Here is a 15,214-nt window from a genome sequence, read left to right as displayed (position 1 = left end):
GTTCTTGTGGGTCCCTTCCAGCTCAGGATATTTTAATGGTTTTAAAGTCCTGAGCAACCTGCTCTGTTCTTGGAGCTGACCCTGTCTGGAGCAGAAGGTTGGACCAGACACCTCAGGATGTCATCCTGAACAATCCCTTGATCCTGTCTGAGCAAACATGTTGTGATACTTCACTAGAAGACTCTCCCAGTGGCTTGGGTAGGTCTTCCTGAGGAATGGCTTGTACTTGACGTCTGACACAAATGACAGAAAAGAGCGAAACAGTTATCCATTCATTCACCTGTCAGGTCTGAAATCTTCATAGATGTTCAAAGGCATTAAAGTTCAGATCCCATTCCACTTCAGTGAATTTGAGAACTGATGGGTTCCTGTAAACCTATATATTCAAGGCCAGGCAGCCAGGGTGGAGCTGGTACCAACATGAATGAACAATAACCATGTTGGGTTTTTTTCATGTTTTGCCTTTGGTACCTTCCATACACAAGGGGCTGACTTTTTTCAAAGGGCATTACATCCACTGACCTGCCCCTGAAATGTGTGATAACTCTTGGACTTCAGCAACTCTAAGATGAAGATTCACCTTTCCCATGTTTTCATCTACATTACAGGATAATGAAAATTCGCATTTCATGCATAAGTTCCCCGCCCACTCCCTACCATCTGCCCTGAGGGCATAACAGAGCAGTGCCAGAGATAATGTCAATCAGATAACTTAAACTCTCCCATCCAAAGTTGGAATCATAACACGGCCATCTCTCTAAAAATTATTTCATATTATTATAATGCAGATCTTAGAGATGTTTATAGTGAATCTTTTTTTAGGACAAGATTCTCCTCTGCTGAAGAGTGTTTTATTAATGTCCTTGGTATAGTTTTAAAATGTAATATTCTGTCCTGCACTTCTAGGCTATCTTATTTTGTTTTCACCATCTCTTTAGTTTCCATGTGCAAGGAGTAGTAATTTCCTTAAGATATATTCTTTACACATCTCTTCTTTTTGGTAAACTTTGCCTCTTAATTCAAAGTGGGAATCTACTCTTTCCGCAGATCTGTTGCTCAGAGGTGCCTGTAATCCAAAAAGATAGCCAGGTTACTTGGTTTAAAAATACATATTTATGGTAGATTCCAAGGAATTAATTTTCTTTTCTTTATATTTCTCTTTTTTCACAGAATTGCTTTTTGTAGACCTTTCAGCCTCACTGAAAGATGTACACCATTGTATTTCTAAAGGCCTTCATCATTCTTCAGCATCTATTAACTTTGATTGTCCCTCATTTTTCAGCTGTAAACATACCTGCTCCATATAATGCAGAGTCAGAGCTAAATTTCATCCCAGATATGGGAGTTTAGGCCCCTTTTGGGGAGAACTACCTCAAGTTAAACATTGGGTAAGAGCTAGGAAGGGGAGAAGCACACAAGTAGAAATAGTCATTAAACCAAAGCATGTAGGTGTATGTATTTATAGAAGCATATGATGGCTGAATGTTGATAAAATAGTGTAGTGAAACTAGCAGATAAGGCAGTTTTTTGTATTCCAGCAGCAGTAAAACTTTGTTTAACAGTGTTCAATCGATACGTCCTTGTGAAAAAAATGCCCTAAACACAATTACTATGATGGCTTCAATCAATGTGGCTGAAAATATTTAGGAAGGAGAAATTAATTTTCTTTTTTTTTTCCATGCTCTTTTAATTTGTAATCAGTTTTTCTTTACTCAGCCAGCTTCTCCCTTTGCTGAGCAGATCCCTGTATATGTGAAAAAGGAAGCAAGAAAACTCCTGTGAAAAGTTCTTAGAGGAACTTAAGAAGAACCTCAGGAACTTGAATTTTGTGGAAATTGAATTTTTTTTCAGAAAGTATCAGTCCTGAAAATGTCACATGAGGTGCTCTAGCCCATGATAGCAAGTGCTGCTTTGCTCAGTTCTAATCAAATGCTGAGGTTATGTCATTTCTGTGGCTTAAGGCAGGTTCAGATATGTTTTGAAGTTGATTATAACACCTCAGAGGAGGTGCTCTAAGCACTTTTTTCCCACAAATTTATGTTTGGATGTCTTGGTTAATGCATCAGACATGCTTTTCTAACCAAAACCTATTTCTTTAACAGACTTCCTTTCAAGTCTTTCCAGAAATATCTTCATGTCTCTGCCTATTTATTTCAGATTTTGTTGTTGCTTGTTTTAGGGAACTGACTGGGGCCAGACCTTCTTGGGCTGTTAAAACAATATTTAAGGTCTGGATTGACTGTTTAAAATCTAGATTTCTGGGGGAAATAGCATATACTATAGCACCCAATGCAATGTTTGTGATCTCTGAGTCTTGAGGAAAAAGGCTTTTTGAGAATTTAGGAAGTGGGGATTAGAGGGAGGAAAGAAAGAGTTTTGCCAGCAGAGATATACTTTCTGAAACAGGAAGATAATGAGAGAACCTTGTGGAAGATTTACAAATGATGGTTCACAGAGTTGGAAGACCTCACCAGGGGATCAACCTGTCTGTACAAAGATGATAGATTAGTTATGGCATGATTGTGGCTGACATCTTGTTTTCTATGAAGAGAGACTGAGAGAGTTGGGGTTGTTCAGAAGACACCTTCTAGCGCCTTGCGGTCCCTGAAGCCAGCCTACAAGAGAGCTGGAGGGGACTGCTACTACAAGAGCATGTAGTGACAGGATAAGGGGGAACAGCTTTGAACTGAAAGAGAGTTGGTTTGGATTAGGTATGAGGGAAAAAACTCTTTACTGTGGGGTGGTGGGGCACTGGAACAGGTTGCCCTGAGAAGCTGTGGCTGCCTCATCATTGGAAGTATTCAAGACCCAGTTGGATGGGGCTTGGAGCAACCTGGTCTAGTGGAAGCTGTCCCTACCCATGGCAGGGGGGTTAGAATAAGATGTTCTTTAAGGTCCCTTCCAGCCCAAACCATTCAGTGATTCTGAGTAACTAGCATATGTAATTTTAATAGTTGCTGCAGTTTACTTAAGGCTGTTATTTTTATTCTTTCAGAAATCACAGCACCCACCCTTTGGATTAAGCACTTGGTCATCAAAGATTCCAAAATGAACAGCTCTAATGTAAGGAATTCAGGTAAGGTTACATCTAAAAAAATTATTATTTTAACTAGTCTGCAGCTCCTCACATCTGTTCTTGTTTCATTCTTTCTTCATGGAGCTATCAAGCTTCTAGGGTTACTTGCAGCCCAGGCTACAAAGTAATTTCAGATAAGGTCATTTTTTTGTGGCCAAAGGGCCATAATCAATGTGTGATGAAGGATGTTTATTTCCACAACACATAACTGGGGAATCTCTTAATTTCTTAATCTGTTAATTCATTTCAGTCATCTGTCATCTTTATTCTGTTTGCTGTTCAGCATGGGTATATGAACTGAGGCATTTGGCTAAAAGATCGGGGCAGTTGTTTTGGTCTAAGCAGTTGCAAAAAATACAAAAAGGGGCTTCTTTGCTAGTAAATTCAAGATTCTTCTCTGCAGGGGATATTTTTTGATAGAGAAATGAGCAGATTATTTCACAGCTAAAGGTGGTTTAATTGTGTGTGAGCCTACAAAAATGTTGAGATTGTTTTGTGGGTAGTGGAGTGGATGGAGGAAGACCAAAGCCTAAAAAACAGCAAAGAAGAGATCATGAACATGAGTGGGAAAAGGAGAAGCAGGAAGACATGAAGTCAGAGCGTAAAATTTGAGATTGGAGATTATTGTGTGAGTATCAGCATCCTTCTTTAAGGATGTCTTTCAGGGGAGAGCAAACACAGCTTCTGGTTTTTGTCAGCTGCTGGGACAACCAGCAACTGGCAGTATAATTTAAGGTGACAGTGTAATATTAAAATCCTTTATAATGGGTCCTGCCTATCTTGAAGACCAACTTTCCTTCTAATACGGAAAACCTCGTAGCTGTAATGGAAAGAAAAGTGAATGCTAAGGGGTTGCAAAGGGACTTGGGAGCAGGAGGGTCTGTCTTCCACCCTTTCTTGGCCTGACAGAGAAAAGTAGGCTGGCTTTCGTGTTGTAAAGGCAATCACTTTGATTGTTTAGTCAAGAAGCTGCCTGATGTGAACTGGAATTTTGTCCACAGAAGGGTTCCTTGCGTGACTTTGCTTTTGCTCACTTTTTTCAGTTGTTTCTGATGTCAGTTCTGTTACTTAAACAAAATTATTGTGAGTGCATGCTACAAATGAAAAATAAATGATCATGTGGAAAATTCAAGAGCTGTGTAAAAGGTGGTTTATACAGCAAGCTAAAAAAAGACGTGGTTCATCTGACTCAGCCTTACTGATTGCTCTGATGCTCACTTACTGTAGGGTCTCATTAAAAGACTGGGTTGCCAACTTTTATCCCCAAATTTCCCCACTGGGCCATACAGATACACATCCATTTCAGTTTCTTACAAATTATTAAGAAATACTGCCTAGAGCTATGGTTTAGGTGTTATAAAGTGTGGGCTACTTCAGCCTTTTTCTTTCAAAAAGTGAAGCCTAGTCACCTTGTTTGGTATCTTTCATTCTTTCATCCCTTGTAATATATGTTAAAGGCAATGTACAGTAGGTAGATCAAACTGCAGAGAACTGGGGGGGATAATTATCATTTAGAATCATGTTTCTTCAAGTGTCTTTGAGTCTGTCTTGGCTGTAGATGATGAAACAGCTGTCATGAAATGGGCATGCAAAACTGGGGGATGTTTTTAATTGCCTTTGGCCCAACTTGAAATGCTAATGCTTAGCACATTTCCATTTTTAAAATTTATTTTAAAGGGTTAGGATAACTTTTGCTAGCACAAGATTTAGATTCTTCAGTTTGTTGTTTCCTCAGCTGTATTGTCTATCCAAGCTTACACTTACAGTCTTGGAGCAGATGCTTTTGTATGCTTTTGCAGTAGTTTAATCACTGAAATTGGAAGTGAGAAAAGAGTAAAGACCTGGTAGGTTATCTAATCTACTGCCTTAGGGCTAGTGAATGTTTATACTGTAAGGAGAGCAGCATTTTCTACTGTACCATAAATGCCTTAGATAATAAAGATTTTCTTTCTCCCCTGCGGAAATTGCTCTGCTCTCTGAATTCAATCTCAGACTTTTTTCTTTTGTAATATCCAGCCTAACTCTTTACTTCCTATTCCTTGGAGCTCGTATAGTGAAACACAGCTCTGATCTCTCTTCTCCCTGTGGTGATTATATGGCCCTGTCCTTTTCAGATACTGCTGTCAGAGGATGTGTGCTGTTCTCTAATCAGCACTGACACTGGACATCTTGGAAAGCAAAGCACCATTGCTATGTCAACCATGAGGAGAATTTCAGAATTGCTATATGGAGTCAAATAGACTCTTTAACTTGCTGTCATTGTCTCTGGTCAGTGTTAGGTGAGCCACCCACTAGGCAGCTGAGCATTGCAGAGCTGGTTGCACCCCATGTAATACATGCTGCCTGTATCCTGTGAGGGCTGCATTTGAAATCTGAGAATTCCGTCTTCTGTTTAGTGATTACAAACAGAAGAGGTTCTTCTGAAACTGACCTCTTTTTTTGGAGCACTTACATTTTGTTTGGCATGTGTAAATCCTAATTAAGCTAGGCATCAGGAAAAGCAGAGTGACTCCAGCCTGGTGATTAGAGCACTTGACTGAGAATCTATATGTCTCTAGGCATTTTGCCAGTGAGTTTTTCTATGCTCAGTAAAAGAGCATTGCTAGGAGGGATTGCTAGTGCTGTTACCCCAGCCCACCTTAAAGAATTAAATGGCACCCTTTTCTCAAGAGTGTGAGATGCAGGTTCAAGCCTTCTCAGTCAGAGGCAGGAACCAAAATATGAACATCTGTACTGTTGCACAGCAGAAAAGTTGGTTTTTCTGCACTTAAAAACTACATTTTCTATTTGTATGAATCCTGCAAGTACCAAATTTTTCTTTCTGGGGCAAGTGAAAAGTCTAGATCAACACAATATTGTTGTGGCAAGATGACAAAAATATTTTTTGCTGCTTCTCCCCTTTCCCAAACACGCACATCCACATATGCATGCACATGGATACCTTAAGCTAACCAAGACAGTTACCTGGCACTGCTCTCTGTAATGTGTATTTTTTAACACTGCCAGGGCAGGAGGTGATTCAGGTGGGGTTCTTGCAATGGCTGTTCTCTAATCAGCGTGGCGGGCAACTTTTTCATTCTACTTTTACTGTTTCAGCCTCTTCCCCTTACCCCTAACCTATTTCACCCTGAAACAATCCAAGTGATTATTTTTTCTTAAGTTCTTAATCTAGGGAAGCATTTGATAATGTTATCCACTTCCAGGAAATCTAATGGCTGCTTGGTTAGGAGCACCCCATCTCCACTGAGGAATCCAGGGATTTTCCTCACTTCCAGAGTTGGGTTATCTCCAAATTCATTTGTGCTACTTAGTGATTTGGTTTTAGTTAGCAAGAGTTTCCAGCCTGTATCCAGCTTACCGTGACAACCTTTAAGAAAACCACAGAATGATGTAATGAGCCCCTGCATGGAAAAATAAACAGCTCTGGAGAAACCAGCAGTAGCAGCCTCAAGTAAATATTCTTCAGTCACTGGGGTTTTGAAAATGACGTTATTTGAAAGGAAGAATGAGTAATATATTAAGGTTAGCAGCTGAAGACAGGTTTCTCTGTGCTGTGCCTAGTTCAAAAAAAAAAAAAAAAAAAGAAAAAAAAAAAACAAAAAAGCCCATAGCTGTTTGTTTCAAGATCTTGCTTGGTGAATGGGGACCAATTCCATGTGGCCTGTTCTGTTCAGCTCTGGCACCCAGGCATTGTGCTGGCACGTCCTGATAGCCTTCCAGTGATAGATCTTTCTCCTGTCAGGAGCTCTTAGTGGACAGAGTATAACTGAATGAGCTTTGAAAACAAGAATGGTGGCATTCACATTTCTTTCTCTTAATTGAGTCAACTTGAAGCCCAAACTTTAGGGCTTTTCAAAGGGGGAAACAACTTGAAAACTTCACATCTATATATATTCTTCCCTCCACCTGAAACGGAGTCTCTTAAATCTTAGGTGCAGTTTGTCTCCAGAGATCTGCACAGTGAAGTGGAATGTGATTATATCAAGTGTTATTACCAGGCCCTGAGTTCTTTGGTTTGTCTGTGGTCCTTAAGGGGTCTTTTTTCCCACTTGCAGGAAAAAAAACATAAGAAAACATCCATGGCACCCCCAAAAACATTCTCTCTAGTGCTCAGTTAGGAAGTTACACCATTTTCCTGCATGCCTTTCTTATTAACCAGGGGTAGTAACTGCCCCAGGGGCTAATGTACTCATGGGGCAGTTGTCTTATCCATATGGAGGCTTTCTGCAATCACATACATGAAAAAGGAGTCTGCTTGAGACCATATTGCAAATCCGTGTAGTTCCTCTTGATCAGGAGAGATGAACACGTAAAGAGACAGAGCTTGAGAAGGAAGCTCTTTTCAAGTTTTAGTGGGATACACCAAAAATAGCTAAGGTTAGACAAGAGTTTAATTTGTTATTAGAACTTTCCTTTTCAGAAGTGAGGATAAAGAGAAAAAGCTTGAGTGCCTATATTATTTTCTAGAGTGGGGAGACCTTGAACCTATCTGTTGAATGTACAGTTATCTGGAGTTGGAGCAAATTGCTTCATGCCTTGGAAATGTGGAATACTGCAGAGAACAGAGAGCCAGGTAGATTCAGATGAGGTTCTGGAAAAACAAAACAATGTTATTAATGGGGGTAATTCCACACTTGTCTTTATCGTGGCTTCTCAGCCTTATTCCTTAGGTGTCTTGTCCTACTCTTGGTGCACAGCACTTTCCACCTTGTTATTTAACAACATGAGACCATGGACTTCTGCTGCTTTTTTCCTATTTTCCACTATTACTAAACTAGTTGTGTTAGTTTGAGACTGGCTGTCTCTCTCTCAATGCCAGTTCTGTTAATGTTACTGTCCAAATGTGTAATACAGGACTGTAGGCTCTTCCCCAAAATCTGTGGCTGGTTAGTGTTAGTCAGGATACTGAGCAAAGGAGATAGCTATTTGTGAGGAGAGTAGGTTGGTTTTAAAGGGGCTGTAGTCAGGAATAATTGTGCTTTAGAGACATCTGAATAAGATGTTTTGGTGGCATTTGAATTGGAAAATTTTGTTGTCTATGGATGACATTCTAATGCTGACTGCAGTCCTCCTTGTTAGATGTTTTTGTGCTTCTGTCTCCTCTGGGAATCACACCTGGGAATAGGTAAAGACTTTTGAATTTCTCCCTAGCTGAAAAGGAAAAAAGTGTCATTGATGGTGTCAGGAACAAGAGTTCATGGGAGGGAACCAGTGTGTCAGAAAGCTTTTGTCTTTTCTACTGTCCTCTTTTAATGTATCCTTCTTGGTTCTTTTCTTGCATCTTGAGCCAATGTCTCCCAACAAAGTGCTCCTCTAACCTGTCAAAACTATTGGGCTAAAACTCTGTGACTGTTGTCCCATCTGCCACAACTATTTATTTTCAGACTTTTGCATTAGTCCTCCCAGCCCTTCTTTTGGTGAGGATTTGTTTTGGTTTTGTTTTGAATTAATTTTAGTTTAGATTCCAAATAAAGTAATTTCAAGAGAAGCTCCTGTTGAGTATGAAATAAAAGCTTACTAATTCAATTACATTTTTGCAACACATATATATGCTTTTATTTGCTGAGTTCCTGTTTCTTTGCAAGCTAAAATGTGATGTTTCTTCCTTACTTATTATCCCTCCCTTCCCTCTGACTCCATCTGTGGTGCAGGCATCCTTCCCTGTCTTGGCTGCTGCTTGGGAGGCCTCTGTCTCTTGTTCCCTTCTGGAAGTTCTGAGAAGGATGGTATGTGTGATGCCCAAGGGTGATTCTCCTGCAGTCTCAGTGTGACAGGTGTGTGTGGTGAAGAAGGGAGTATGTAGGAGAGAGCAGAAGCAGGGGGATTGGAAGAATCTAGGATCAGGACCCTTCCCAGACAGCCAGCAAACAAAGTCATAAATAACATGCCATTGGGGACCAGTTAATCTGCTCTATGAAAAGGTGCAAAGTATACAAGTGGGAAAAATAACATTGTATAATAATCAGCATGCAACCATAGGTGTTAAACCATATGCAGCTAGGCAAATAAATGAAGCTCCCCCTGAGAGCTGTGCGATAAATCATTCCTAAAGAATTCAGTCACTCCCCCCTCCTTATCCCCCAAAGAAAGAAAATAAATTACTTTAGATGTGGAGTCATAACTACTACTCTGCAGCTGCCAGTTTAAGGCAAGTGGACAAGGAGCAGTAGGAGAAGGGGCAAAGATATAAGAAGCTGGGGTAAAAGGGGAAATAGAAAACAGCGCCGCTTTTAAAACCACTGGGGATTTGGTGGGGAAGGGAAAGGAAATCAGCTCCAGCAGCAGGCATTACCTGAACATACAGACACAAACTGAGATTGGTCAACTTTTGTGGAGTTTGTTTTGTTTTTTAGCAGAAGCTGGTTCAGATTGAAGGGTCTACACTGATTTGCTGAAGTAATTCCTTAGCAGCACAGTCTCCTTGCTGCTTGTAATAGCAGCATTCAGCACAGGCTCCTTTGTGCATCTGCACTTCAGACAGCCATTTCAATGTATGCTGATGCCTGCGGAAAGGCTGCACATAGTGACTCACCTTCCCACCTTCTTGACATGTTCCTGTCAAATTCACCACATTTCTGAGGTACCACAATTAAGGAGGAGCTGTTTCAAGGTAACTGTCATTGCTAGTTCCTAGATAACCTCTGGAAAATGTTTAGGCCTAGGTAGGCTTATCCTGAAACCAAAAACCCTAGTGGGGTTTGCAAGTGACAAGTGAAGAAAAAGAGGCAAGTGAAGAAAAAAAAGGGTTCAAAGCACAGGTCAGTGTGTCCCTATGAGCATCTACTGCCCACAGAGTTGTCCAAGAAGGCCATGAATATTGCCTAGTACAGCATAAGGCTGTGAAGGAGAAGACCTGCATTCCAAAACTCTGGAAAAGCCTACCCCTCTATGGGGATGTCTGTTGGACATCCATCTCATGACACTGATGAAGTGGGAGCAGTTTCTCTATGCCATGGCTGATGTCTGAATCCTGTGTTACATCACTGAACTTCCAAAGCCTGGATATTCTATGCAGAGAGTTCTACAGCTGACTCTAGGTAAATATCCAAAAGTGACTGCTAGCTTCCTGTCAGAGGCAATTCCCTCTGCCTCCTTGTAAAGTGCAAAATACTACAGGAAAAAGCTGCTCTGTCACTGCATGAAAAGGCTCATCACACTATAAACCTGTCTTTCTTGCCTTTTGTTCCTCACCAGCAGTGGCATTAAATATAATGTTGCTGTAGGTAGGAAGACCAGTCTGAACCACTTTTTACCTGCCTGTGACAGTTTTCAAAGACCTTCTGTTTGGTGTCCTATAATTGCAGAGTAACAATACTGTAAAAATAGTGTGCTTGTATACTCTAGCTAGAAGAGTTAGGCAAGTTTTTCAATAATTGCTGTACTAGTTGTTCCAAGGACTATTAAAAACAGGTGTGGAAGTGAAAAAAGTTTCCCAGTAATGCTAAGGCTCCAGTGGAAACATCTACTTTTTTTGTTTTATTGAACAGAATTCCTCAGTGTGGAAAGAGTGCAGTGAAAAAGGAGTATAGGGAAAACGAATGTGTTCAGAGACAGGTGGCTTGTGTCAAAGCTAGGTACTCCACAAGCTCACAGTGCTTAGAAACTACATGAAATGGAAAAGAGGCATTAGGGAAGAAAAAACACAGACCGTGTCGCTTTGTCTCAAAATGACAAGGGCAGTGTCTAAGGTTGAGTTTTTTCTACTGCTGAGGAACCATTCTGATGTCAAGAAGTGAAGAGGCTGCATTTTGATGCCAAACTTTCTCTGCTCGGATTATGGAAGCTGCTGTCATTGTGAAGGTACTGCACAAATACAGCTGTCATAAAGGATATGGAGGCCAGGTGCATTAGAGGGGATCAGACCCCAAAATCTGGAAATTTAAACTAGATCAAATATCTTCAGGATTTTAGTCTGTGTTAGTAAAAAGGTTGCCTCAACCATTGAGGATCTGCTGGAGCTTCTCAGCCTGTAAGAGGAGAGAAAAAAAGGACCTGAGGACTTTGTGTGCTTTTCTTTCCCTGTTTTAACCCAGGGTCATATCCAAATAATAGCAGCTCTGACGCATGTAACCTTTTCCTAATCTGGCAACAGAGATCCCACTGCCTCTTCCAATGAATGAACAGTTAATCATCAGGGCTTTTTTATATCAAACCTAAATAGTCTTTCTCCAAGTAAGCTCTCTGCTACTTGAACTACCCATGGGGAATGAAAAAAAAATATCAATGGTATCCTTTTTTTTCCTTATAGAACAGCTTTTATGTCTCAGAAGACTGAATGTCATCCCTAGACTAAACAAATTGAATTCTTTTAGCCTTTTCTCATAGATCAAGTTTTGTAGACCTTTGCCTGTTCCCCTTGCTCTCCCATGCCCTCTTGCCAAACAGTCCTCCTGTCCCTCAGAGTGCCCAGGGCTTGTACACAGAGCTGATATAAGGATCACCAGTACTTAGAGCCCATTCCTTATGTGAAGCCCCCATCATTACATTCCATGGCTGGACTTACCTGTTTTGATTCTTTTTGTTGTTGTTTGCAATGTCATGACTTTTTTTGTGGTCTAAGCTGCTGACCATTTTTTCCAAGTCTGACTGTCTCGCCAGTAATTTCCTCCCCATGTGCTGGATTTCTTCTTGCTGGTTGTTATGATTTGTACTAGTAAGTTGTGATCACACTGATTTAAAACCATTTATCAATGTGACTTTGAATTCCTTCCTGAAGTTCAATCTGTTGCATTGGAGTGGTCATTTAATTTGATACAAGTCTCATTGTAGCTTTCAGAACTTCTGAGACCTCTTGTCTTGAAGAGCATCTTTTTCTTAACCTGCTGTGTTAGGTAGCTATCTCGTAGTAATTGTATGTAGCTTACATTTTCCTCATTTGGTTATGAGAATGATGCAACTTAAAACATGCTCTAATGAACCAGAATTTAGTCAGACCTCTAATGCATTGTATATGAACATGATTAATTCTCAGGTCTTTTTGCAGGATGTATTGTTCTTTTTCTGCCATCCTTCAGCCAGTCTGGCTATAGCTCTGGGAGGGCTAGGACTGTGTGACTGATTGCTTGTGAGATGGGATGGTATAAAGAGTAAAAGGCCTGCTTGAAAAGCAGTTCAGTTAGAATTGCAAGGACAGGTAGCTTTCAACTGACAGGCTTCAAGATGTGCAAGTGTGTATCTTTATTCCTGTGTGAGTTGGGAACCCTGTGGAGTGCCCACTTTTCTTTGCTGGGCAGGGCACAATGTCCACAGGTTCTGAAAAAGGAGCATAAGTTGTGCATGAGAAAGTCCCTCACTAAGTTTCCTCTAATCTGTGAGATGGTGCTTCCTTCAGCCAGTCCCCCTTTTTGCAAGCTAGAGGGTAGATACTGAATAGACTTCTCATATAACACTGGTGGGACTGCAGTGCAGCCTTATCTCCTAGAGCAGAAGGAAAATGGCAGGGGAAGCATGTCAGCCTGGATAGCTGAAGTTTAATGAGCCACTTGGAATAATGCATTTTTGAAAATTATAACCCACCTGTTAAACCTTTGCATTGTTCAGCACTGGAACATGAACCTCTGTAGCCTGTGCCTTGAGAAATGAAATTGAGTGAGTACCAAGGTAAAGCAAAGGCTGCTCAACTGGTACAGTATGGGAACACCTGCAAGGTTTGTTTTCTTTTTACCTTCATGTTAGCCAGAAAACTCTGGAGGGACCATGATCCCAGACAGAACAGGGTGGAGTGGCTATCAGTACTGATGACTAACAGAGGTGTGGAGAGATTTATGCTATCCCCATGGGCCGTATTTGCTCAGCTGTTATTGTGCTCCCAGTAAACACAGAAGGGGTTGTTTCTCTCCCTCCACCCACAGCCCTGCTCAGGGGACAGGCAATAAGGGCCTATTTACTGCATTGCTTTGCTACTCCTGCCAGCACTTGTGCATGTCTGTACTTAAGGCTTTTCAATTGCTCTTTCCCCTCTGAGGAGGGAAGGATGCAGGTTTGGGCTGCTGAGGTAACCTGTGCTGAACTTGCTTTCTGCCCACAGCTTTTGTAAGCTTCCTACTGGCGTGAGGTACCTGTTCTCCTGGAGTGGACCTGGGTCCTGTTCACATTAGAGCTTCCTTAAACAATGTAAAAGCAACTTTAAGCTGATGTACATGCTATGGTAAAATAACCGGTTCAAAGCTCTTGCTCTCTGCCACAGCAGTGTAAAGACACATAAGAATTTGACCCTGTCTGAATTAAGCTCTTCTGGGAGACAGGCAAACACTTTTCCTCACTGAAAGGAAAACTGAGGCACAAAGACACTTAGACCTCGTGTTGGGGTTGGCACAGGAGGTCAATAGAAACTTGGCACTAGATATCCATGCTGCTTCCCTTTGTTCTATGCTGCACTAATGTCTCACTGAGAGGAAAGTTGGGAGTTGAACAAAAAAATTTGGGAGAGATGTGTTTGAGAGTTTTTTTTTAATAGTTTTTTGAAATGAGGTCCCTAAATGAGGTTGCAGCACTAACAATGGGGATTGGTCAAGAATTCTTCTTCTAAAAGACCTTTTCCTCGCCTTGTGATGAATGCTTGTTCATTAAAACTAAAGCTTTTTGTGGGAATTCCATGGGAAAAGTTTTGCTGGTCCAGACAGAATTTCTGGTCAAAAGAAATGAGGGAGAGAGAGAGAAAGAGAAGGAAATCTGCCCTGCCTGGTACAGCCTGTAGCTCTGGGGTTAGGCTGTTCACATGGCTTCACTGGGGCCAGGCAGAAGCATAGAGGGAGGTTAGACCCTCTCTTTTGCCTGATTTGGAAGACAGAATCCTGTCTCTTAAGGGTGTAGGAATCTCTCCAAGGTGGTTGGTTTTGGTGCCACAGTCTCCCTCTTCTTTTAAGGAGAAAAGGTTTGGGTGCAGAAGACCAAAGTCCAAAAAATAATCTTTTGTGGTTGGATGGCAAATGGTCACTATGTCCCACCATAGTTATCCACAGCATCTTCACAGCCATGGTGAATGATGCTTGGTGCCTTGGCTTTGGTGGCAGTGAGGGTTGTTCCATGTCAGGAGAGCAGCTGGGGGGGGGCTGCCTCATCCCAAGTGGCTGCACCCAGCCCTGCAAGGTGAGCATGAGAACTGTTAAGCACAAGCCTTTGGCTAGGTGCCACCACACACCCTCTCTTCTCAGTTTTGTGAGGTAAACAAGCACCCCATCTCTTTAATAACCATACAGTTTATTACACAGTCAGATAAGTCCCTTACTTTGTCCATAATTTTTATTTTTATTGTGCAGACATTAAATGCATGTGTGAATGTGTGTACTTAAGAGACCAGGAATGAGAGACCTTTTAATGAATTTGACCAGATATTCCTCAGAAGGCCATTACTAGGGCAAAATTGTTGCATAAATAATGTGCAACTGCAGATGTCCAAGCCTTGTTTTCCTGCCATAGCTCATGGCTTCAGAAACAGTACTTTAAAAATATGTTTTAATTAGTGGTAGAAGCAGTCAAGAATAAGACGAAACAGTTAGCATTTTAGAGCTGAACAGTTGAGGTAAAATGGATATTTCTGCCAATGACTCTTCTCTTTGTGTATGAATACACTCCCTATTGGGTTTTTTTCTGTAATTTGGATTTGTAATCTAGATTTGCTGTCTCACAAAGGTTTCACTCCCCAGCAGCAGCAAGCTGGCAAGTGTTACTTCGTTTCTTTGCGGATGGTCAAGTCAAAGCAAGGATGGCAGCAAATGGCAGTGGAATGTGACAGTGCCTTTAAAATAAATAAATAAATGGGCATAATATTATTATTTGCTTTAGGAAGACTCTGTTCCACTTACTTGCTGTCTTAAATGTTCTTTCTCTAAGAAAAGTTTAGTTTAGGCAACGAAGGAAAAGCTTTCTTACTCTGCCTGCAACTCCCATTAACAGGAATAGGCTTTTAAGTACCCTGCATGTATAATAAATATATTTCTGGTTTCTAAGATGACAGCTTAATTTCATAACTGGCATTAAACTTTCTAGCTTTGCCATAGGTTTTCTCTATTCTCCATTAACCTGGCCTTGGCAACAACAGCAAAGTTTCCAGTAAGCAGTTTGACTGGAACAGGAGAACTTCAGTGTCTTGGAGCTGGGATAGCATTTGATGATCCCTTTGTTACCCATCAGCCAGTC

General features: G+C 41.1%; 1 protein-coding gene across 2 annotated transcripts in view; it reads left to right on the top strand.

The window, feature by feature from the left end:
• Positions 1-15,214, top strand: part of SMOC1 (SPARC related modular calcium binding 1) — a 127,839-nt gene that overhangs the window by 81,949 nt on the left and 30,676 nt on the right. For both annotated transcript variants that reach the window (XM_058806822.1, XM_058806821.1), the window contains exon 7: positions 2,996-3,076. In XM_058806822.1, coding sequence (XP_058662805.1) covers positions 2,996-3,076 — 81 coding nt within the window. The remainder of the gene's footprint in view (positions 1-2,995; positions 3,077-15,214) is intronic.

Source organism: Ammospiza caudacuta, chromosome 6, assembly GCF_027887145.1.
Source record: "Ammospiza caudacuta isolate bAmmCau1 chromosome 6, bAmmCau1.pri, whole genome shotgun sequence".
NCBI lineage: Eukaryota > Metazoa > Chordata > Aves > Passeriformes > Passerellidae > Ammospiza > Ammospiza caudacuta.
This window is presented reverse-complemented; position numbering and strand designations above follow the sequence as displayed.